The 22,223-nt window shown below is 51.9% G+C and overlaps 1 protein-coding gene across 1 annotated transcript in view; it reads left to right on the plus strand.

Moving 5' to 3' along the window:
* Nucleotides 1-22,223, plus strand: part of LOC144485960 (putative flap endonuclease 1 homolog) — a 79,642-nt gene that overhangs the window by 24,975 nt on the left and 32,444 nt on the right. Inside the window, exons 4-11 of the mRNA XM_078204035.1 lie at nt 189-246; nt 2,057-2,151; nt 7,129-7,183; nt 11,241-11,326; nt 13,508-13,644; nt 14,625-14,685; nt 15,933-16,064; nt 20,340-20,491. Coding sequence (XP_078060161.1) covers nt 189-246; nt 2,057-2,151; nt 7,129-7,183; nt 11,241-11,326; nt 13,508-13,644; nt 14,625-14,685; nt 15,933-16,064; nt 20,340-20,491 — 776 coding nt within the window. The remainder of the gene's footprint in view (nt 1-188; nt 247-2,056; nt 2,152-7,128; nt 7,184-11,240; nt 11,327-13,507; nt 13,645-14,624; nt 14,686-15,932; nt 16,065-20,339; nt 20,492-22,223) is intronic.

Below are 22,223 nucleotides of genomic sequence, written 5' to 3' on the forward strand. Positions count from 1 at the left end.
GAGGGAGCTTTACTCTGTATCTAACCCTGTGCTGTACCTGTCCTGGGAGTGTTTGATGCGGGACAGTGTAGAGGGAGCTTTACTCTGTATCTAACCCTGTGCTGTACCTGTCCTGGGAGTGTTTGATGGGGACAGTGTTGTGTGGATAGTGAGTCTGCTGTCATTGCCATCTCTCTGTGTGTTTGCAGCTCTGTAAAAGGCACGGCTGGACTCCTGTCACCAAGTCTCCGGAAGCAGCTCCTGAAGGTGAGCATACAAACAGGTGATTAGAGGGAAATGTTTATAGAATCACACAGTGCAGAAGAGGCCCTTCGGCCCATTGAGTCTGCACCGACACATTAGAAACACCTGAACTCCCACCTAATCCCATTTACCAGCACTTGGCCCATAGCTCTGAATGTTACGGTGTGCCAAGTGTTCATCCAGATACTTTTTAAAGGATGTGAGGCATCCCGCCCCCACCACCCTCCCAGGCAGCGCATTCCAGACCCTCACCACCCTTTGGGTAAAAAAGCTTTTCCTCAAATCCCCCCTAAGCCTCCTGCCCCTCACCTTGAACCTCTGTCCCCTCGTGACTGGACATCTGTCCCCGTGTCCAGGGTTATGGCTAATCTGTGTCTGCGCTGCGAACCAACCATTCATTCAGGTTTTACAATGTGCTCCCTCACAGTGTCCCAGATATTGCCAGACTCGCTCGGGTCCCCAGATCTGTGGTCAAATTATTTAATCTTCCCATTCTGCTCTTCCACAGCTGGCATTTACTGAAGGTTAAATCACAACAAAATACTTGAAATGCATTTAAAATATCAATTTATGTGTCTTAAAATCATATATGGGTAAAACATCATTCCTCGACTTTCTGTTCGCTTTGTTGGATTCGGTGTTCTGTGAGAGAAACCTAAACCAATCACTTTCAAATCCCTGTCCCCATCTCCATTATCCATCAATCCCTGTCCCCATTATCCATCAATCCCTGTCCCCATTACCCATCAATCCCTGTCCTCCCTGTCCCCATTATCCATCAATCCCCGTCTCCATTACGCATCAATCCCCGTTCCCATTATCCATCAATCCCTGTCCCTATTATCCATCAATCCCCATCTCCATTACATATCAATCCCTGTCCCCATTACCCATCAACCCCTGTCCCCATTATCCATCAATCCCCGTCCCCATTACCCATCAATCCCCGTCCCCATTACCCATCAGTCCCTGTCTCTATTACCCATTAATCCCTGTCCCCATTATCCATCAATCCCCGTCCCCATTACCCATCAATCCCCATTACCCATCAATCCCCGTCTCTATTACCCATCAATCCCTGTCCCCATTACCCATCAATCCTTGTTTGCATTACCCATCAATCCCTGTCCCCATTACCCATCAATCCCTGTCCCCATTACCCATCAATCCCCATCTCCATTACCCATCAATCCCGTCCCCATTATCCAGCAATACCCATCTCCATTACCCATCAATCCCCGTCACCATTACCCATCAATCCCCATTACCCATCAATCCCCGTCTCTATTACCCATCAATCCCTGTCCCCATTACCCATCAATCCTTGTTTGCATTACCCATCAATCCCTGTCCCCATTACCCATCAATCCCTGTCCCCATTACCCATCAATCCCCATCTCCATTACCCATCAATCCCGTCCCCATTATCCAGCAATACCCATCTCCATTACCCATCAATCCCTGTCACCATTACCCATCAATCTCCGTCACCATTACCCATCAATCCCTGTCCCCATTACCCATCAATCCCTGCCCCCATTACCCATCAATCTCTGCTCCCATTACCCATCAATCCCTGGCCCCATTACCCATCAATCCCTGCTCCCATTACCCATCAATCCCTGCCCCCATTACCCATCAATCCCTGCCCCCATTACCCATCAATCCCTGCTCCCATTACCCATCAATCCCTGCCCCCATTACCCATCAATCCCTGCCCCCATTACCCATCAATCCCTCTCCCTGTTGGCTCTCGGCTCTGCTCCATCCTTTGGTCGCACTGTTTTGGGATCCTGTTTTTATGCCATTACAGTGAGTTATTCTGCGGAACCTATCGGGACTCTGGAGCAGTCAAACCCACAGGGCGGGGAGCCACAGAACCGAGTGAGGCCTCCAACAGAGCGAAGGGTAAGGACAGAGCAAGAGAATTCAAACCTTGCAGTGCTGGGGTCTTAGCGAGGTGATGAGGAATTTGCTGGTTGTGTCCCTATCTCTAATAGAACCATAGAATCCCCACAAGGATGACATTCAGCCCATTGAGTCTGCACCGACTCTGACAGAGTATCTTACCCACGTCCTCTCCCCACCCTATTCCTGGAACCCCACACATTCCCCATGGCCAATCCGCAAACCCACACATCTTTCGGCCTGTGGGAGGAAACCGGAGCACCCGGAGGAAACCCACGCCGACACGGGGAGAACGTGCAAACTGCACACAGACAGTGATCCAAGGCAGGAATCGAACCCAGGTCCCTGGAGCTGTGAAGCAGCAGTTGGGGGTTGTGCGACTTTGGAACTCAGCCTCAGAAGGCAGTGGAGGTGGGAGTCACTGAATATTTGTAAGGCAGAGATAGATAGATTCTTGTTAGGTTAGAGGATCAAAGGTTACCGGGGGGTAGAAGGGAATCTGGAATTCGGAACACAAACATTTTAGGCATGATCTTATTGAGTGGCGGAGCAGTCTCGAGGGGCCGAATGGCCTCCTCCTGCTCAGTGTCCCTGTTCCTAATAAGGATCCTCGTTGATTCTGTCCAATCCCCAAACTGGACGCTCAGTGGGATTGGCTGCCACCCCGTTCCACACATGCAGCAGGTAGTGAGGGCGATACTGGCCCGAATTCAGCACGACCCAGTTTCCACAGCAACATTCCCATCATAGGGTGCAGTCCGACTGCCCAGAATAGACACTCAGAGGGCGGGTGCTGCTATTCCCAATTTGGAACCTCCCTGTGTCCCTCCCACTAAAAGTAAAACTGTCTGACGGGGAGTCAGTTTTCAATCCTGACTATGCAGCCCTCTAAAAATGACATTAACCGATTCCTGCTTGGAGACTCAGAGACTGACTGTATCCAATTCCCAATGTGTCAGAGAGTCATAGAGGTTTACAACATGGAAACAGGCCCTTCGGCCCAACTTGTCCATGCCGCCCTCTTTTTTTAAACCCCTAAGCTAGTCCCTATTGCCCGCATTTGGCCCATATCCCTCTATACCCATCGTACCCATGTAACTATCTAAACGCTTTTTAAAAGACAAAATTGTACCCACCTCTACTACTGCCTCTGGCAGCTTGTTCCAGACACTCACCACCCTCTGTGTGAAAAATTGCTCCTCTGGACACTTTTGTATCTCTCCCCTCTCACCTTAAACCTATGCCCTCTAGTTTTAGACTCCCCTACCTTTGGGAAAAGATATTGACTATCTAGCTGATCTATGTGATGCGCGACAATCAAGCACGAGGTACAAGGCTTCAGCGATTGAAGGCTTTTATTGACAAACAATGGAACTATCTAACACGAGTACACCAATCCAGACTGGAGGGGTCCCGCCTGAGCAGAGGGTCTTATACCTCTCCCAGGAGGCGGGGCCCGACCGGGATGTGCCATAACAGCATCCACCACAGGTATATTAATCCCACAGTGTAAACACCCTAACCCAACAACAACATTATAACAACCCCACAGTGTCAACACCCTAACCCAACAGTAACATTGGAATAACCCCACAGTGGTAACCAACAATGGTTCACCACACTATGCCCCTCATTATTTTATAGACCTCTATAAGATCACCCCTCAGCCTCCTACGCTCCAGAGAAAAAAGTCCCAGTCTATTCACCCTCTCCTTATAACTCAATCCATCAAGTCCCGGTAGCATCCTAGTAAATCTCTTCTGCACTCTTTCTAGTTTAATAATATTCTTTCTATAATAGGGTGACCAGAATTGCACACAGTATTCCAAGTGTGGCCTTACCAATGTCTTGTACAACTTCAACAAGACGTTCCCAACTCCTGTATTCAATGTTCTGACCGATGAAACCAAGCATGCTGAATGCCTTCTTCACCACTCTGTCCACCTGTGACTCCACTTTCAAGGAGCTATGAACATGTACCACTAGATCTCTTTGTTCTGTAACTCTCCCCAACGCCCTACCATTAACTGAGTAAGTCCTGCCCTGGTTCAATCTACCAAAATGCATCACCTCGCATTTAGCTAAATTAAACTCCACCTGCCATTCATCAGCCCACTGGCCCAATTGATCAAGATCCCATTGCAATTGGAGATAACCTTCTTCACTGTCCACTATGCCACCAATCTTGGTGTCATCTGCAAACTTACTAACCATGCCTCCTATATTCTCATCCAAATCATTAATATAAATGACAAATAACAGTGGGCCCATCACTGAACCCTGAGGCACACCGCTGGTCACAGGCCTCCAGTTTGAAAAACAATTCTCTACAACCACCCTCTGGTTTCTGTCATCAAGGCAATTTTGTATCCATTTAACTACCTCACCCTGGATCCTGTGAGATTTAACCTTGTGCAACATACGGTACCTTGTCAAAGGCCTTGCTAAAGTCCATGTAGACAACATCAACTGCACTGCCCTCATCTACCTTCTTGGTTACCCCTACAAAAAACTCAATTAAATTTGTGAGACATGATTTTCCACTCACAAAGCCATGCTGACTGTCCCTAATCAGTCCTTGCATCTCTAAATGCCTGTAGATCCTGTCTCTCAAAATACCTTCCAACAATTTACCCACCACAGATGTGAGGCTCACTGGCCTGTAGTTCCTAGGCTTTTCCCTGCAGCCCTTTTTAAACAAAGGCACAACATTTGCCACCCTCCAATCTTTAGGCACCTCACCTGTGACAATCGATGATTCAAATATCTCAGCTAGAGGACCCGCAATTTCCTCCCTAGCCTCCCACAATGTCCTGGGATATACTTCATCAGGTCCCGGGGATTTATCTACCTTGATGCACTTTAAAACTTCCAGCACCTCCTTCTTTGTAATGTGTACACTCCTCAAGACATCACTATTTATTTCCCCAAATTCCTTAACATCCATGCTTTTCTCAACAGTAAATACTGATGAGAAATATTCATTTAGGATCTCACCCATCTCTTGTGGATCGGCACATAGATGACCTTGTTGATCCTTAAGAGGCCCTACTCTCTCCCTTGTTACTCTTTTGCCCTTTATGTATTTGTAGAAGCTCTTTGGATTCTCCTTTGCCTTATCTGCCAAAACAATCTCGTGTCCTCTTTTTGCCCTCCTGATTTCTCTCTTAACTCTACTCCTACACCCCCTATACTCTTCAAGAGATTCACTTGATCTGTGGCGACTCAGAGGGCCCGATTTTACCAAAAGGGCGCAAAATCATGGTAAAGTTGGGCGTCGGGCCTAAAACACGGTCCAGACCCGACCCAAGGCCAATCGCGCCTTTACCAACGGCTGATCCGGGCACCGATCCGGCGCGCGCCCGAATCGGCCACCGGGCCGATTTAAATGCATTTGCATGTATTTAAATCGACTTAATGAACCCGCGCCCAACTTTACCATCAATTCCCCCTTTACCAGCATTCGGCCCAATTCACGTCCGCGCCTTTACCGACCTGATAAATAAAAGTCCAACTTGTACTTTTATTCGGCAGGGGAATCGCCGAGGCCCACCCTTCGCGGACACCCCCTCTAACCACCCCGGCAGACCTCCCCCCTCGGGATCGGACCCCTCTGGGAGGCAGGCCCACCACCCCGGGATCGGACCCCTCTGGGATGTAGCCCCCCCCCCCCCCCCCCCCTCCCGGGATCGGACCCCTCTGGGAGGCAGGCCCCCCCGGCAGAGCACGTCCCTAACCTACCTCGATCGTGGTCTCCCTCCACCATCCTTCCCGCTCACCTTCAGTCCTTCGACAGCCTGCAGCACGTTCCTGGACACTGACTTCGAGCCACGGCTGGAGTGACTGGGCTTCACACAGGTCCACTGGCGTCTGCCAGAGGAGGGGGGGCGGGCCCAGTGGGAACTCTGGTGGGGGGGGGGATGAGGAGAGGGGGCGGGCCCGCATCGCCCTCTTGCGGGGGGGAGGGGGTGTGACTTAACATCCCCTGGAGGGGGTGTGACAGATCATCCCCTAGGGCGGGTGGAGAGGGGAGGGGGTGTGACGTCTCATCCCCTGGACGGGGGGGGGGGGGGGGGGGGGGGGGGGGAGGTGGAGAGGGGGTGTGACGGATCATTCACTGGTCCACTACCAGCCACAGCCATCTCTCCCGCTCTCTCACACCTGCAGGGAAGAGGAATCTGTGGCTGGGAGTGTCCCAGTGATGGTGCCAGGAGGGATCGGCCGCAGACACGCAGCCGACCCCCCCCCTGACCAGAGGATGAGTCGATTGGTAAAATCAGCCCCAGAGAGTGATGTATCCAATTCCCAATGTGACGACACTCAGACTGAGTCAGCTGACGAAGAAGCTGTGCTCCGAAAGCTCGTGATTCCGAATAAACCTGTTGTCTTTTATCTGTTGTTGTGAGAATTCTTACTGTGGTCCATTGGTGCTGCCGGACCTGCTGAGTTTTTCCAGCGTTTCTGTTTTAAACTCCATATAATCAGTAGCTAATCTCAGCAGTGGGATCTCAGTGAACGGAGTTTGATAAAAACCCATCTGATTCACTGATGTCCTTTAGGGAAGGAAATCTGCCGTCCTTACCCGGTCTGGCCGACATGTGACTCCAGAGCCACAGCAATGTGGGTGACTCTCAGCTGCCCCCTGATAGGACCGAGCGAGACGCTCAGTTGTTTCAGTGACATCCAGGGGGTGGCGGGCTTGGGTGACCCCTCCCCTCAGGGATAGGAAGATGGGATTGAGAGTTGATTGTTTCAAATGCTGCAGTCTATTGCCGGGGAGATGCCAGAGGGAGGGATTGGATGGTGGGGGCTGTGTTCGAGTGGGAGACTGGTCAGTAAATGAGGAGTCAACCAAACAACTAGAACCAAGTGATTGGAGAGACAGCAAGCGGAGCGGAGAGGAATCTGACAGGGATCATTCCCAGACTTTTCCCAACCGCTGAACAATCATTAACAGCATCTCCATCTCCTTTACAGGAATATAAACAACTAGAACCACATCGACAAAGATTCACAACAACAGCAAGTGGAGGTGAGAATGACATCTACCAGAACAGACAGACAGGCAGCATGGTGGCACAGTGGTTAGCACTGCTCCCTCACAGCGCCAGGAACCCGGCGCGGCACGGTGGCACAGTGATTCGCACTGCTCCCTCACAGCGCCAGGGACCCGGGGCAGCACAGTGGCACAGTGGTTAGCACTGCTCCCTCACAGCGCCAGGGACCCGGGGCAGCACGGTGACACAGTGATTCGCACTGCTGCCTCACAGCGCCAGGGACCCGGGGCAGCACAGTGGCACAGTGGTTAGCACTGCTCCCTCACAGCGCCAGGGACCCGGGGCAGCACGGTGACACAGGGGTTAGCACTGCTGCTTCACAGCTCCAGGGACCCGGGGCAGCACGGTGGCACAGTGGTTAGCGCTGCTCCCTCACAGCTCCAGGGACCCGGGGCAGCACGGTGGCACAGTGGTTAGCGCTGCTCCCTCACAGCGCCAGGGACCCAGGGCGGCACGGTGGCACAGTGGTTAGCACTGCTGCCTCACAGCGCCAGGGACCCAGGGCGGCACGGTGACACAGGGGTTCGCACTGCTCCCTCACAGCGCCAGGGACCCGGGGCGGCACGGTGACACAGTGGTTAGCGCTGCTGCCTCACAGCGCCAGGGACCCGGGGCAGCACGGTGGCACAGTGGGTTCGCACTGCTCCCTCACAGCGCCAGGGACCCAGGGCAGCACGGTGACACAGTGGTTAGCACTGCTCCCTCACAGCGCCAGGGACCCAGGGCAGCACGGTGACACAGTGGTTAGCACTGCTCCCTCACAGCGCCAGGGACCCGGGGCAGCATGGTGGCACAGTGGTTAGCACTGCTCCCTCACAGCGCCAGGGACCCGGGGCAGCACGATGGCACAGTGATTCGCACTGCTCCCTCACAGCGCCAGGGACCCAGGGCGGCACGGTGGCACAGTGGTTAGCACTGCTCCCTCACAGCGCCAGGGACCCGGGGCAGCACGGTGGCACAGTGGTTCGCACTGCTCCCTCACAGCGCCAGGGACCCAGGGCAGCACGGTGGCACAGTGATTCGCACTGCTCCCTCACAGCGCCAGGGACCCGGGGCAGCACGGTGACACAGTGGTTAGCACTGCTGCCTCACAGCGCCAGGGACCCGGGGCAGCACGATGGCACAGTGATTCGCACTGCTCCCTCACAGCGCCAGGGACCCGGGGCGGCACGGTGACACAGTGGTTAACACTGCTCCCTCACAGTGCCAGGGACCCGGGTTCGATTCCCGGTTTGGGTCACTGTCTGTGCGGAGTCTGCACATTCTCCCCATGTCTGCGTGGGTTTCCTCCGGGTGCTCCGGTTTCCTCCCGCAGTCTGAAAGACGTGCCGGTTAGGGTGCATTGGCCGTGCTAAATTTTCCCTCAGTGTCCCCGAACAGGCGCCGGAGTGTGGCAACTGGGGGATTTTCACAGTAACTTCATTGCAGTTTTAATGTGAGCCTACTTGTGACTAATAAATAAAAGAAAATCAGAGAGAAGATTTCAACAGTGGAAGAGGTCATTCAGCCCATTCTATGGCTGCTGCATCTTTACTGGTGCCCCATTCTCCTCCCATAGCCCTGGATCAATCCCCAAACTAATCCCACTGCTCCGCTCTCTCCCCATAGCCCTGTATCAATCCCCTAAACTAATCCCACTGTCCCGCTCTCTCCCCATAGCCCTGTATCAATCCCAAACTAATCCCACTGCCCCAGTCTCTCCCCATAGCCCTGTATCAATCCCCAAACTAATCCCACTGCCCCACTCTCTCCCCATAGCCCTGTATCAATCCCCAAACTAATCCCACTGCCCCGCTCTCTCCCCATAGCCCTGTATCAATCCCAAACTAATCCCACTGCCCCGCTCTCTCCCCATAGCCCTGTATCAATCCCCTAAACTAATCCCACTGCCCTGCTCTCTCCCCATAGCCCTGTATCAATCCCCTAAACTAATCCCACTGCCCCGCTCTCTCCCCATAGCCCTGTATCAATCCCAAACTAATCCCACTGCCCCAGTCTCTCCCCATAGCCCTGTATCAATCCCCAAACTAATCCCACTGCCCCACTCTCTCCCCATAGCCCTGTATCAATCCCCAAACTAATCCCACTGCCCCGCTCTCTCCCCATAGCCCTGTATCAATCCCAAACTAATCCCACTGCCCCGCTCTCTCCCCATAGCCCTGTATCAATCCCCTAAACTAATCCCACTACCCCGCGCTCTCCCCATAGCCCTGTATCAATCCCCAAAACTAATCCCACTGCCCCGCTCTCTCCCCATAGCCCTGTATCAATCCCCAAACTAATCCCACTGCCCCGCTCTCTCCCCATAGCCCTGTATCAATCCGCAAACTAATCCCACTGCCCCGCTCTCTCCCCATAGCCCTGTATCAATCCCCAAACTAATCCCACTGCCCCGCTCTCTCCCCATAGCCCTGTATCAATCCCAAACTAATCCCACTGCCCCGTTCTCTCCCCATAGCCCTGTATCAATCCGCAAACTAATCCCACTGCCTCGCTCTCTCCCCATAGCCCTGTATCAATCCCAAACTAATCCCACTGCCCTGCTCTCTCCCCATAGCCCTGTATCAATCCGCAAACTAATCCCACTGCCTCGCTCTCTCCCCATAGCCCTAGGTATTTTGAGAGACAGGATCTACAGGCATTAAGAGACGCAAGGACTGATTAGGGACAGTCAGCATGGCTTTGTGAGTGGAAAATCATGTCTCACAAATTTGATTGAGTCTTTTGAAGGGGTAACCAAGAAGGTAGATGAGGGCAGTGCAGTTGATGTTGTCTACATGGTCTTTAGCAAGGCCTTTGACAAGGCACCACATGGTAGGTTGTTGCATAAGGTTAAATCTCATGGGATCCATGGTGAGGTATCTAAATGGATACAAAATTGGCTTCTTGACAGAAGCCAGAGGGTGGTTGTAGAGAGTTGTTTTTCAAACTGGAGACCTGCGACCAGCGGTGTGCCTCAGGGATCAGTGCTGGGCCCACTGTTATTTGTCATTTATATTAATGATTTGGATGAGAATATAGGAGGCATGGTTAGTAAGTTTGCAGATGACACCAAGATTGGTGTTATAGTGGACAGTGAAGAAAATTATCTCGGATTGCAACGGGATCTTGATCAATTGGGCCAGTGGGCTGACGAATGGCAGATGGAGTTTAATGTAGATAAATGTGAGGTGATGCATTTTGGTAGATTGAACCAGGGCAGGACTTACTCAGTTAATGGTCGGGCACTGGGGAGAGTTTTAGAACAAAGAGATCTACGAGTACATGTTCATAGCTCCTTTAAAGTGGAGTCACAGTTGGACAGAGTGGTGAAGAAGGCATTCAGCATGCTTGGTTTCATTGGTCAGAACATTGAATACAGGAGTTGGGACGTCTTGTTGAAGTTGTACAAGACATTGGTAAGGTCACACTTGGAATACTGTGTACAGTTCTGGTCACCCTATTGTAGAAAGGATATTATTAAACTAGAAAGAGCGCAGAAAAGATTTACTAGGATGTTACCGGGACTTGATGGTTTGAGTTATAAGGAGAGGCTGGCTAGACTGGGACTTTTCTCTCTGGAGAGTAGAAGGCTGAGGGGTGATCTTATAGAGGTCTATAAAATAATGAAGGGCATAGACCAACTAGATAGTCAATATCTTCTCCCAAAGGTAGGGGAGTCTAAAAATAGAGGGCATAGGTTTAAGGTGAGAGGGAAGAGATACAAAAGGGTCCAGAGGGGCAATTCTTTCACACAGAGGGTGGTGAGTGTCTGGAACAAGCTGCCAGAGGTAGTAGTAGAGGCGGGTACAATTTTAGACAGTTACATGGGTAAGATGGGTATCGAGGGATATGGACCAAACGCGGGCAATTGGGATTAGCTTAGTCGTTATGAAAAAGGGCGTCACGGACAAGTTGGGCCGAAGGGCCTGTTTCCATGCTGTAAACGTCTGTGACTATATGACCTGTATGACCTCTGCTGATGGACAGAGAATGTGTGAGAATTCCTCCTCCTCTCAATCTCTCTTCTGTCTGTGTTTTACACTCTGCCAGGTGATCGGAGACCAGCGTATGTACCGAGGAACGGCCGGAGAGACTGCCAACGTCTGCTCACCCTCCTCGGAGTCCCTTACATTGAGGTAAGTGAGGCGGGTTAGACTGCAACAGCTGTGTCCATATAGCAGTCACATTGAAATCTTTGCCTTTCAATGCATTGGATTGGGTAGACAGAGAGAAACTGTGTCCTCCGCAGCGCTGAGTCCGGAATGGGATGGGGGCTGTTCATAGAACATTACAGCGCAGTACAGGCCCTTCGGCCCTCGATGTTGCGCCGGGAGAGCAGGGCGTTGGAGCCAGGTTGTTCAGGGGTGACATCAGGATGTATTTCTCAGAGAATGAGATACAGGAGCTGCAGTAGGCCATTCGGCCCATCGAGTCTGCTTCACCATTCAATGAGATAGTATCTGATCTGATAATCCTCAACTCCACCTTCCCCAGAACTCTCGATTCCTTTCCCGATTAAAATCCTGTCTTTCTCAGCCCTCGGCCTGTGGAATTCATTCCCACAGGAAGTAGTTGATGCCAAAACAATGAATGTATTCAAGAGGCGGCTGGATACAGCACTTGGAGCGAATGGGATCAAAGGTTATGGGGAGAAAACAGGATTAGGCTATTGAGTTGGATGATCAGCCATGATCGTAATGAATGGCAGAGTAGGATCGAAGGGCCGAATGGCCTCCTCCTGCTCCTATCTCCTATCTTCTATGTTTCTGTGTTGAACATACTCAGTGACCCAGCCTCTACCGCCCTCTGCGGGAAAGAATTCCATGATGTGGAGATACCTGCACACAGTAAGGGGTCTCACAACACCAGGTTAAAGTCCAACAGGTTTATTTAAACCTGTTGGACTTTAACCTGGTGTTGTGAGACTTCTTAAAGAATTCCACACATTGATGCAGAGAGGAGTGGGAGTCTGGAACACTCTCCGCCACACCCCCCCCCCAAAGAGCTGTCTGCGAGGGGATTACTCTGAGCTGGAAGCACTGTAGTGTAGGTTGTAGCTGGGTCAGGGGGTTAATGGATCCGGAGCAAAGGCTGGGAAATGGAGCTAAAAAAGCAAATCACTCATAACCTGATTGAATTGTGGAACAGGCTCGAGGGGCTGAGTGGCCTCTTCTGACAAAAAAAATGAACAAGACGCCAAAGCTTGTGAACATCCTAATTTATTTATGGGATGTGGGTGTCACTGGCTGAGCCAGCATTTATTGCCCATCCCTAATTAGGGGCGGCACGGTAGCACAGTGGTTAGCACTGCTGCCCCACAGCGCCAGGGACCCGGGTTCAATTCCCAGCTCGGGTCACTGTCTGTGTGGAGTTTGCACATTCTCCTCGTGTCTGCCTGGGTTTCCTCCGGGTGCTCCGGTTTCCTCCCACAGTCCGAAAGTCATGCTGGTTAGGTACATTGGCCATGCTAAATTCTCCCTCAGTGTACCCGAACAGGCGCTGGAGTGTGGCAACTAGGGGAATTTCACAGTAACTTCATTGCAGTGTTAATGTAAGCCTACTTGTGACAATAATAAATAAACTTTAAAACTTTAACTGCCCCTTCAGCAGGTGCTGGTGAGCCGTCTTCTTGAACCGCTGCAGTCCCTGAGGTGTAGGTACACCCACAGCGAACCTAAGGGGACAGGGGTCAGAGGTAAAGGGACAGGGTCGGAGGAGACAGGGTCAGAGGTGAGGGGACGGCATCGGAGGAGACAGGGTCAGAGGTGAGGGGACGGCGTCAGATGGGACTGGGTGGGAGGTGAGGAGACGGAGTCGGAGGGACTGGGGTGCGAGGGCAGGGGGCAGAGGTGAAGGGACGGGGTTGGAGGTGAGGAGCCGGGGTGCGAGGGGCCGAGGTCGGGGACGGAGGGGTTGGAGGTGAGGGGCCAGGGTCAGAGGGGCCGGGGTCAGAGGGGCCGGGGTCAGAGAGGCCGGGGTCAGAGGGGACTGGGTCGGAGGGGACTGGGTCGGAGAGGCTGGGGTGCGAGGGGAGGGGTCAGAGGGGACTGGGTCGGAGAGGCTGGGGTGCGAGGGGAGGGGGCAGAGGGGACTGGGTCGGAGAGGCTGGGGTGTGAGGGGAGGGGTCAGAGGGGACTGGGTCGGAGAGGCTGGGGTGTGAGGGGAGGGGTCAGAGGGGACTGGGTCGGAGAGGCTGGGGTCAGAGGGGACTGGGTCGGAGAGGCTGGGGTGCGAGGGGAGGGGGCAGAGGTTGCAGAGTCAGTGTTGAGGGAGTGCGGTTACGCCAGGCTGGAGATGTTTTCTGTTTCTGGTGACAGGCTCCCAGTGAAGCAGAGGCCACGTGTGCAGCGCTGGTGAAAGCTGGGAAGGTTCACTGCACCGCCACAGAGGACATGGACGCTCTGCCTTTCGGATGTACCAGACTGGTCCGTAACGTCAGCGCCAAGAAAGATGCGTGAGTTTCCAATCAGTGTCCGTGCGCGGGGTCAGCGAGAGGTTATACAGAGACAGACTGTCCAAAAGCCTGCAGGGGCTGAGAATCAGGAACCCTCTTCACACGGGGAGGCGGGGGAGACCCCGTGGTAGCTGGGCACAGAGGAAACTCCGAAGAGTTGGGGTAGACCCATTGCTGGTAAGGGGGGTATATAACCCATCTCGAACCACCCTAAGAGCTGCCTTGTGATTGAATGAGGACATTTCAGTGTCACATGTAGGCCAGGCTGGGTAAGGATGGCAGATTTCCTTCCCTCACGGACATGAGTGAACTGCAGGGGTGGTGGGGGGGCGGGAGGGGGGGGATTGTATGGGAGAGGGGTGGGGATTGTGTGGGAGAGGGGTGGGGATTGTGTGGGAGAGGGGTGGGGATTGTGTGGGAGAGGGGTGGGGATTGTGTGGGAGAGGGGTGGGGATTGTGTGGGAGAGGGATGGGGATTGTGTGGGAGAGGGATGGGGATGGTGTGGGAGAGGGGTGGGGATTGTGTGGGAGAGGGGTGGGGATTGTGTGGGAGAGGGGTGGGGATTGTGTGGGAGAGGGATGGGGATTGTGTGGGAGAGGGGTGGGGATTGTGTGGGAGAGGGGTGGGGATTGTGTGGGAGAGGGGTGGGGATTGTGTGGGAGAGGGGTGGGGATTGTGTGGGAGAGGGGTGGGGATTGTGTGGGAGAGGGATGGGGATTGTGTGGGAGTGGGGTGGGATTGTGTGGGAGAGGGGTGGGGATTGTGTGGGAGAGGGATGGGGATTATGTGGGAGAGGGGTGGGGATTGTGTGGGAGAGGGGTGGGGATTGTGTGGGAGAGGGGTGGGGATTGTGTGGGAGACGGGTGGGGATTGTGTGGGAGAGGGGTGGGGATTGTGTGGGAGAGGGGTGGGGGGATCTTTGCGTATCTGGGCATTCCCCTGTTGGGTTGACTTTCTCCGGTGTTCCCCTCTCTTGTAGGCGGGTTGAGGAAATCTCTTTGCCGGAAATTCTGAAATCCCTGGAGCTGACTCAGGAACAGGTTTGTGGAGCCGCACTGGTCAACACTTTCTCCATTAGTGAATGTACACCCCCATCACCATCGTCTGTTGGGTGGGGGGGTGGGGGGGGGTGGTGACACCAGCCCCTTCCCCTGAGGGGAGGGGGAAAACCAGCCCCTTCTCTTGGGGGGGGGGGGGGGGGGGGGGGGGGGTGGGGGGAAACCAGCCCTCTCCCCTGGGCGGGGCGATCCAGCCCCTTCCCCTGGGAGGGTGGGGGGGAAACCAACCCCTTCTCCTGGGCACAGGGGGACTCGCTCCCACGGGGAGTGGGGGAGAATATGGGACTCCCTCCCACGGGGAGTGGGGGAGAATGTGGGACTCGCTCCCACGGGGAGTGGGGGAGAATGTGGGACTCACTCCCACGGGGAGTGGGGGAGAATATGGGACTCGCGCCCACGGGGAGTGGGGGAGAATGCGGGACTCGCTCCCACAGGTAGTGGGGGAGAATGTGGGACTCGCGCCCACGGGGAGTGGGGGAGAATGCGGGACTCGCTCCCACAGGTAGTGGGGGAGAATGTGGGACTCGCGCCCACGGGGAGTGGGGGAGAATATGGGACTCGCTCCCACGGGGAGTGGGGGAGAACGTGTGACTCACTCCCACGGGTAGCGGGGGAGAATGTGGGACTCGCTCCCACGGGGAGTGGGGAGAATGTGGAACTCGCTCCCGCGGGGAGTGGGGAGAATGCGGGACTCGCTCCCACGGGGAGTGGGGGAGAATGTGGGACTCGCTCCCATGAGGAGTGGGGAGAGGGTGGGACTCGCTCCAGTGGGGAGAGGGTGGGACTCGCTCCCACGGTGAGTGGGGGAGAATATGGGACTCGCTCCCACGGGGAGTGGGGGAGAATGTGTGACTCGCTCCCACGGGGAGTGGGGAGAATGTGGGACTCGCTCCCACGGGGAGTGGGGAGAATGTGGGACTCGCTCCCACGGGGAATGGGGGAGAATGTGGGACTCGCTCCCACGGGGAGTAGTCGAGGTGAATTCTGTCGCTATATTGAGGGGGGAAGCTGGATAAACACATGAGGGAGGAAGAGAGAGAAGGAAATGGTGATGAGGGTGTGATGAACAGGGGGTGACCCGGGTGGAGCAGCTGGGCCGAATGGTCACTTTCTGAGCTGCAGGCGCTGTTGCAAGGCACTCTGGGGAGGATATTCCGGTTCCATCACGACCCTGAGGGAAGATCCCTGAACTCTCCACCCTAACCTGACCTCTTGTCTCACTTTCCTAGTTTGTTGACCTCTGTATTCTGATGGGCTGTGATTACTGTGACAAGATCAAAGGCATCGGAATAAAGCGAGCTTTACCACTGATCCAAAACCACAAGAGCATTGAGGAGATTATCAGGAACAGGGACTGTCTGGTAAGGGCTGCTGCACATTGCTCATCCGTAAATATCCCAGCAATCGCCTACTGGAATCCATAAATATCCAGCAAACCCCTACTGGAATCCATAAATATCCAGCAAACCCCTTCTGGAATCCATGAATATCCCAGCAAACCCCTACTGGAATCCATAAATATCCAGCAAACCCCTACTGGAATCCATAAATATCCAGCAAACCCCTACTGGGATCCATAAATATCCCAGCAATCCCCTACTGGAATCCATAAATATCCGAGCAATCCCCTACTGGAATCCATAAATATCCCAGCAAACCCCTACAGGAATCCATAAATATCCCAGCAATCTCCTACTGGGATCCTTAAATATCCCAGCAATCCCCTACTGGGATCCATAAATATCCCAGCAATCCCCTACTGGGATCCTTAAATATCCCAGCAATCCCCTACTGCCATCCATAAATATCCCAGCAATCCCCTACTGGAATCCATAAATATCCCAGCAAACCCCTAATGCCATCCATAAATATCCCAGCAAACCCCTAATGCCATCCATAAATATCCCAGCAAACCCCTACTGGAATCCATAAATATCCCAGCCAACCCCTAATGCCATCCTTAAATATCCCAGCAATCCCCTACTGGAATCCTTAAATATCCCAGCAATCCCCTACTGGGGTCCATAAATATCCCAGCAATCCCGTACTGGAATCCATAAATATCCCAGCAAACCCCTACAGGAATCCATAAATATCCCAGCAATCCCATAGAACATAGAACAGTACAGCACAGAACAGGCCCTTCGGCCCACGATGTTGTGCCGAGCTTTATCTGAAACCAAGATCAAGCTATCCCACTCCCTATCATCCTGGTGTGCTCCATGTGCCTATCCAATAACCGCTTAAATGTTTCTAAAGTGTCTGACTCCACTATCACTGCAGGCAGTCCATTCCACACCCCAACCACTCTCTGCGTAAAGAACCTACCTCTGATATCCGTCCTGTATCTCCCACCACGAACCCTATAGTTATGCCCCCTTGTAATAGCTCCATCCACCCGAGGAAATAGTCTTTGAACGTTCACTCTATCTATCCCCTTCATCATTTTATACACCTCTATTAAGTCTCCCCTCAGCCTCCTCCGCTCCAGAGAGAACAGCCCTAGCTCCCTCAACCTTTCCTCATATGACCTACCCTCCAAACCAGGCAGCATCCTGGTAAATCTCCTCTGCACTCCTTCCAGCGCTTCCACATCCTTCCTATAGTGAGGTGACCAGAACTGCACACAATATTCCAAATGTGGTCTCACCAAGGTCCTGTACAGTTGCAGCATAACCCCACGGCTCTTAAACTCCAACCCCCTGTTAATAAAAGCTAACACACTATAGGCCTTCTTCACAGCTCTATCCACTTGACTGGCAACCTTTAGAGATCTGTGGATATGGACCCCAAGATCTCTCTGTTCCTCCACAGTCTTCAGAACCCTACCTTTGACCCTGTAATCCACATTTAAATTTGTCCTACCAAAATGAATCACCTCACATTTATCAGGGTTAAACTCCATTTGCCATTTTTCAGCCCAGCTTTGCATCCTATCTATGTCTCTTTGCAGCCTACAACAGCCCTCCACCTCATCCACTACTCCACCAATCTTGGTGTCATCAGCAAATTTACTGATCCACCCTTCAGCCCCCTCCTCTAAGTCATTAATAAAAATCACAAAGAGCAGAGGACCAAGCACTGATCCCTGCGGCACACCGCTAGCAACCTGCCTCCAATCCGAAAATTTTCCATCGACCACCACCCTCTGTCTTCGGTCAGCCAGCCAGTTACCTATCCAATCGGCCAACTTTCCCTCTATCCCACACCTCCTCACTTTCATCATAAGCCGACCATGGGGGACCTTATCAAACGCCTTACTAAAATCCATGTATATGACATCAACTGCCCTACCTTCATCAACACACTTAGTTACCTCCTCAAAAAATTCTATCAAATTTGTGAGGCACGACTTGCCCTTCACGAATCCGTGCTGACTATCTCGGATTAATCCGCATCTTTCTAAATGGTCGTAAATCCCATCCCTAAGGACCCTTTCCATCAATTTACCAACCACCGAAGTAAGACTAACCGGTCTATAATTACCAGACTGGGATCCTTAAATATCCCAGCAATCCCCTACTGGGATCCATAAATATCCCAGCTATCCCTTACTGGGATCCTTAAATATCCCAGCAATCCCCTACTGCCATCCATAAATATCCCAGCAATCCCCTACTGGGATCCTTAAATATCCCAGCCATCTCCTACTGCCATCCATAAATATCCCAGCAAACCCCTACTGGAATCCATAAATATCCCAGCAATCCCCTACTGGAATCCATAAATATCCCAGCAAACCCCTAATGCCATCCATAAATATCCCAGCAAACCCCTACTGGAATCCATAAATATCCCAGCAAACCCCTACTGGGATCCATAAATATCCCAGCAAACCCCTACTGCCATCCAAAAATATCCCAGCAAACCCCTACTGCCATCCAAAAATATCCCAGCAAACCCCTACTGGAATCCATAAATATCCCAGCAAATCCCTACTGGGATCCTTAAATATCCCAGCAAACCCCTACTGCCATCCATAAATATCCCAGCAAACCCCTACTGGAATCCATAAATATCCCAGCAATCCCCTACTGGAATCCATAAATATCCCAGCAAACCCCTAATGCCATCCATAAATATCCCAGCAAACCCCTACTGGAATCCATAAATATCCCAGCAAACCCCTACTGGGATCCATAAATATCCCAACAAACCCCTACTGCCATCCAAAAATATCCCAGCAAACCCCTACTGGAATCCATAAATATCCCAGCAAATCCCTACTGGGATCCTTAAATATCCCAGCAAACCCCTACTGCCATCCATAAATATCCCAGCAAACCCCTACTGGAATCCATAAATATCCCAGCAAACCCCTACTGGGATCCATAAATATCCAGTCAGGTCCTTAGTGGAATCCACGGTCTCTGTTGAGGGTCCAGATGTCCTCTCGCTCTGTGGTCCTGATCTTTCTGTGTCTGTGTTCTGTCAGACTGATTGTCTTCTGAATTCTCTGCCTTCCTCAGGATGAGGGGGGCATTGGGAGGGTTGCAGGTTGCAGTGAGATGATTGTGGGGAGGTTTAACTCAGAGAAGGTCAAGGAGGATTGGATTGTCTCACAGGGTTAGACAGGGTAGATTCAGAAAGAATGTTCCCGATGGTGTGGGAGTCCTGAACCAGGGGTCATAGTTTGAGGATAAGCAGTGAACCTTTTAGAACTGAGGTGAGGAAAAATTTCTTCACCCAGAGGGTGGTGAATAGAATTTTGTCCTTCATTGCTGGAGGGATGGAGTTTAAAAACAGCGAGGTTATGTTGCAGCTGTATAAGGTGCTGGTGAGGCCTCACCTGGAGTACTGTGTACAGTTTTGGTCTCCTTACTTGAGAAAGGATATACTGGCACTGGAGGGGGTGCAGAGGAGATTCACTAGGTTGATTCCGGAGTTGAGAGGGTTAGCTTATGAGGAGAGACTGAGCAGACTGGGGCTATACTCATTGGAATTCAGAAGAATGAGGGGAGATCTTATAGAAACATATAAGATTATGAAGGGAATAGATAAGATAGAAGCAGGGAAGTTGTTTCCACTGGTGGGTGAAACTAGAACTAGGGGGCATGGCCTCAAAATAAGGGGAAGCAGATTTAGGACTGAGTTGAGGAGGAACTTCTTCACACAAAGGGTTGTGAATCTGTGGAATTCCCTGCCCAGTGAAGCAGTTGAGGCTACCTCATTGAATGTTTTTAAGGCAAGGATAGATAAATTTTTGAACAGTAAAGGAATTAAGGGTTATGGTGAGCGGGCGGGTAAGTGGAACTGAGTCCATGAAAAGATCAGCCATGATCTTATTGAATGGCGGAGCAGACTCGAGGGGCCAGATGGCCTACTCCTGCTCCTAGTTCTTTCTTATGTTCTTAATGTGTGGAATTCATTCTCACAGAAAGTAGCTGAGGCCAAAACGTTGTGTGATTTCAAGAAGGAATTAGATATAGCTCTTGGAGTTAAAACGATCAAGGAATATGGGGGGAGGGGATCAGGATATTGAGTTGGATGATCAGCCATGATCTTATTGAATGGTGGAGCAGGCTCGAAGGGCCGAATGGCCTCTGCTCCTAGTTTCCCTGTTTGTATGAAAGGATTGGTGCTGTTCTCAGCGACAGAGGCCTGAGGCCCAGTTATCCTTTTCTTCCCTTGAACAGAAGCATCAGCCGCCTGTGGACTGGCCTTTCCGGGAAGCTCGACAACTCTTCCTGCGGCCTGAGGTGGTGAACACGGATGAGGTGACTCTGGAATGGAGTAACCTGGATGAGGAAGGCCTGGTCCAGCTACTGGTGCATGAGAAGAACGCCAAGTACGTGAGCGCATCTCAGATTGCAACCCTGACCCCTGACCTTTCACCAACAGCAGAGAAATGGCTATGACCCGAAACCTCCAGCTCCAATGGTGGCTCAGAGCTGGTCTGAGCTCAGAGCTCTCTCTGCACCCTGCTACTGCCAACCCTGACTCCACATTGTGAATTCCAGTAGAGAAAGCAGAGACTGGATAATCTCACTGACCTCCTCAAAATGTCCCTGAAATAACACCAGTGCCATCACTGGACCATTATCAAAGATTAATACCGCTTGAGGGGGATCTTATTGAAACTTACAGGATACTGCGAGGCCTGGATAGAGTGGACGTGGAGAGGATGTTTCCACTAGTGGGAAAAACTAGAACCTGAGGGCACAACCTCAGGCTAAAGGGACGATCCTTTAAAACAGAGATGAGGAGGAATTTCTTCAGCCAGAGAGTGGTGAATCTGTGGAACTCTTTGCCGCAGAAGGCTGTGGAGGTCGGGTCATTGAGTGTCTTTAAGACAGAGATAGATAGGTTCTTGATTAATAAGGGGATCAGGGGTTATGGGGAAAAGGCAGGAGAATGGGGATGAGAAAAATATCAGCCATGACTAAATGGCGGAGCAGACTCGATGGGCTGAGGAGAGATTGAGTAAACTAGGGTTGTTCTCCCTGGAAAGACGGAGGATGAGGGGCGACCTAATAGAAGTTTATAAAATTATGAAGGGCATAGATAGGGTGAACAGTTGGAAGCTTTTTCCCAGGTCAGAAATGACAAACACAAGGGGTCACAAGTTCAAGGTGAGGGGGGCAAGGTTCAACACAGATATGCGGGGGACGTATTTTACACAGAGGGTGGTGGGGGCCTGGAATGCACTGCCAAGCAAGGTGGTTGAGGCAGACACGCTAGGGTCATTTAAGACGTATCTAGATAGCGACATGAACAGACTGGGAATAGAGGGATACAAACGGATGGTCTCTCTGGAGCGGAGGAGGCTGAGGGGAGACTTAATAGAGGTTTATAAAATGATGAAGGGGATAGATAGAGTGAACGTTCAAAGACTATTTCCTCGGGTGGATGGAGCTATTACAAGGGGGCATAACTATAGGGTTCGTGGTGGGAGATACAGGAAGGATATCAGAGGTAGGTTCTTTACGCAGAGAGTGGTTGGGGTGTGGAATGGACTGCCTGCAGTGATAGTGGAGTCAGACATTTTAGGAACATTTAAGCGGTTATTAGATAGGCACATGGAGCACACCAGGATGATAGGGAGTGGGATAGCTTGATCTTGGTTTCAGATAAAGCTCGGCACAACATCGTGGGCCGAAGGGCCTGTTCTGTGCTGTACTGTTCTATGTTCTATGGTCTAGTTAGGAACACATGGTCGGTGCAGGCTTGGAGGGCCGAAGGGCCTGTTCCTGTGCTGTATTGTTCTTTGTTCTTTGAGTGACCTAGATCTGCTCCTATGTCTTATGGTTTTAGGTAGGTTTAATTTAATGTTCCTGTACTGGCAAATCAGCGATGATTAGTTTTCAGGCTGAATAAACAATGTTTGTGTGTGTGGGGGTTTCATTTGAATATCCAGCTTAGACTCAATTGTCTTTTAGAGTTTCGGAATATAGACGCCAGATGATTGCCTAATAACCTGTGGTGGGAGCAGACTTTGGGCCCGATTTTACCAAAACTTTGCGCCCGTTTCTGGGCGCGGAATCGCGGTAAAGTTGGGCGTCGGGCCTATACCGTGATCT

Source organism: Mustelus asterias, unplaced genomic scaffold, assembly GCF_964213995.1.
Source record: "Mustelus asterias unplaced genomic scaffold, sMusAst1.hap1.1 HAP1_SCAFFOLD_253, whole genome shotgun sequence".
Classification (NCBI taxonomy): Eukaryota; Metazoa; Chordata; class Chondrichthyes; order Carcharhiniformes; family Triakidae; genus Mustelus; species Mustelus asterias.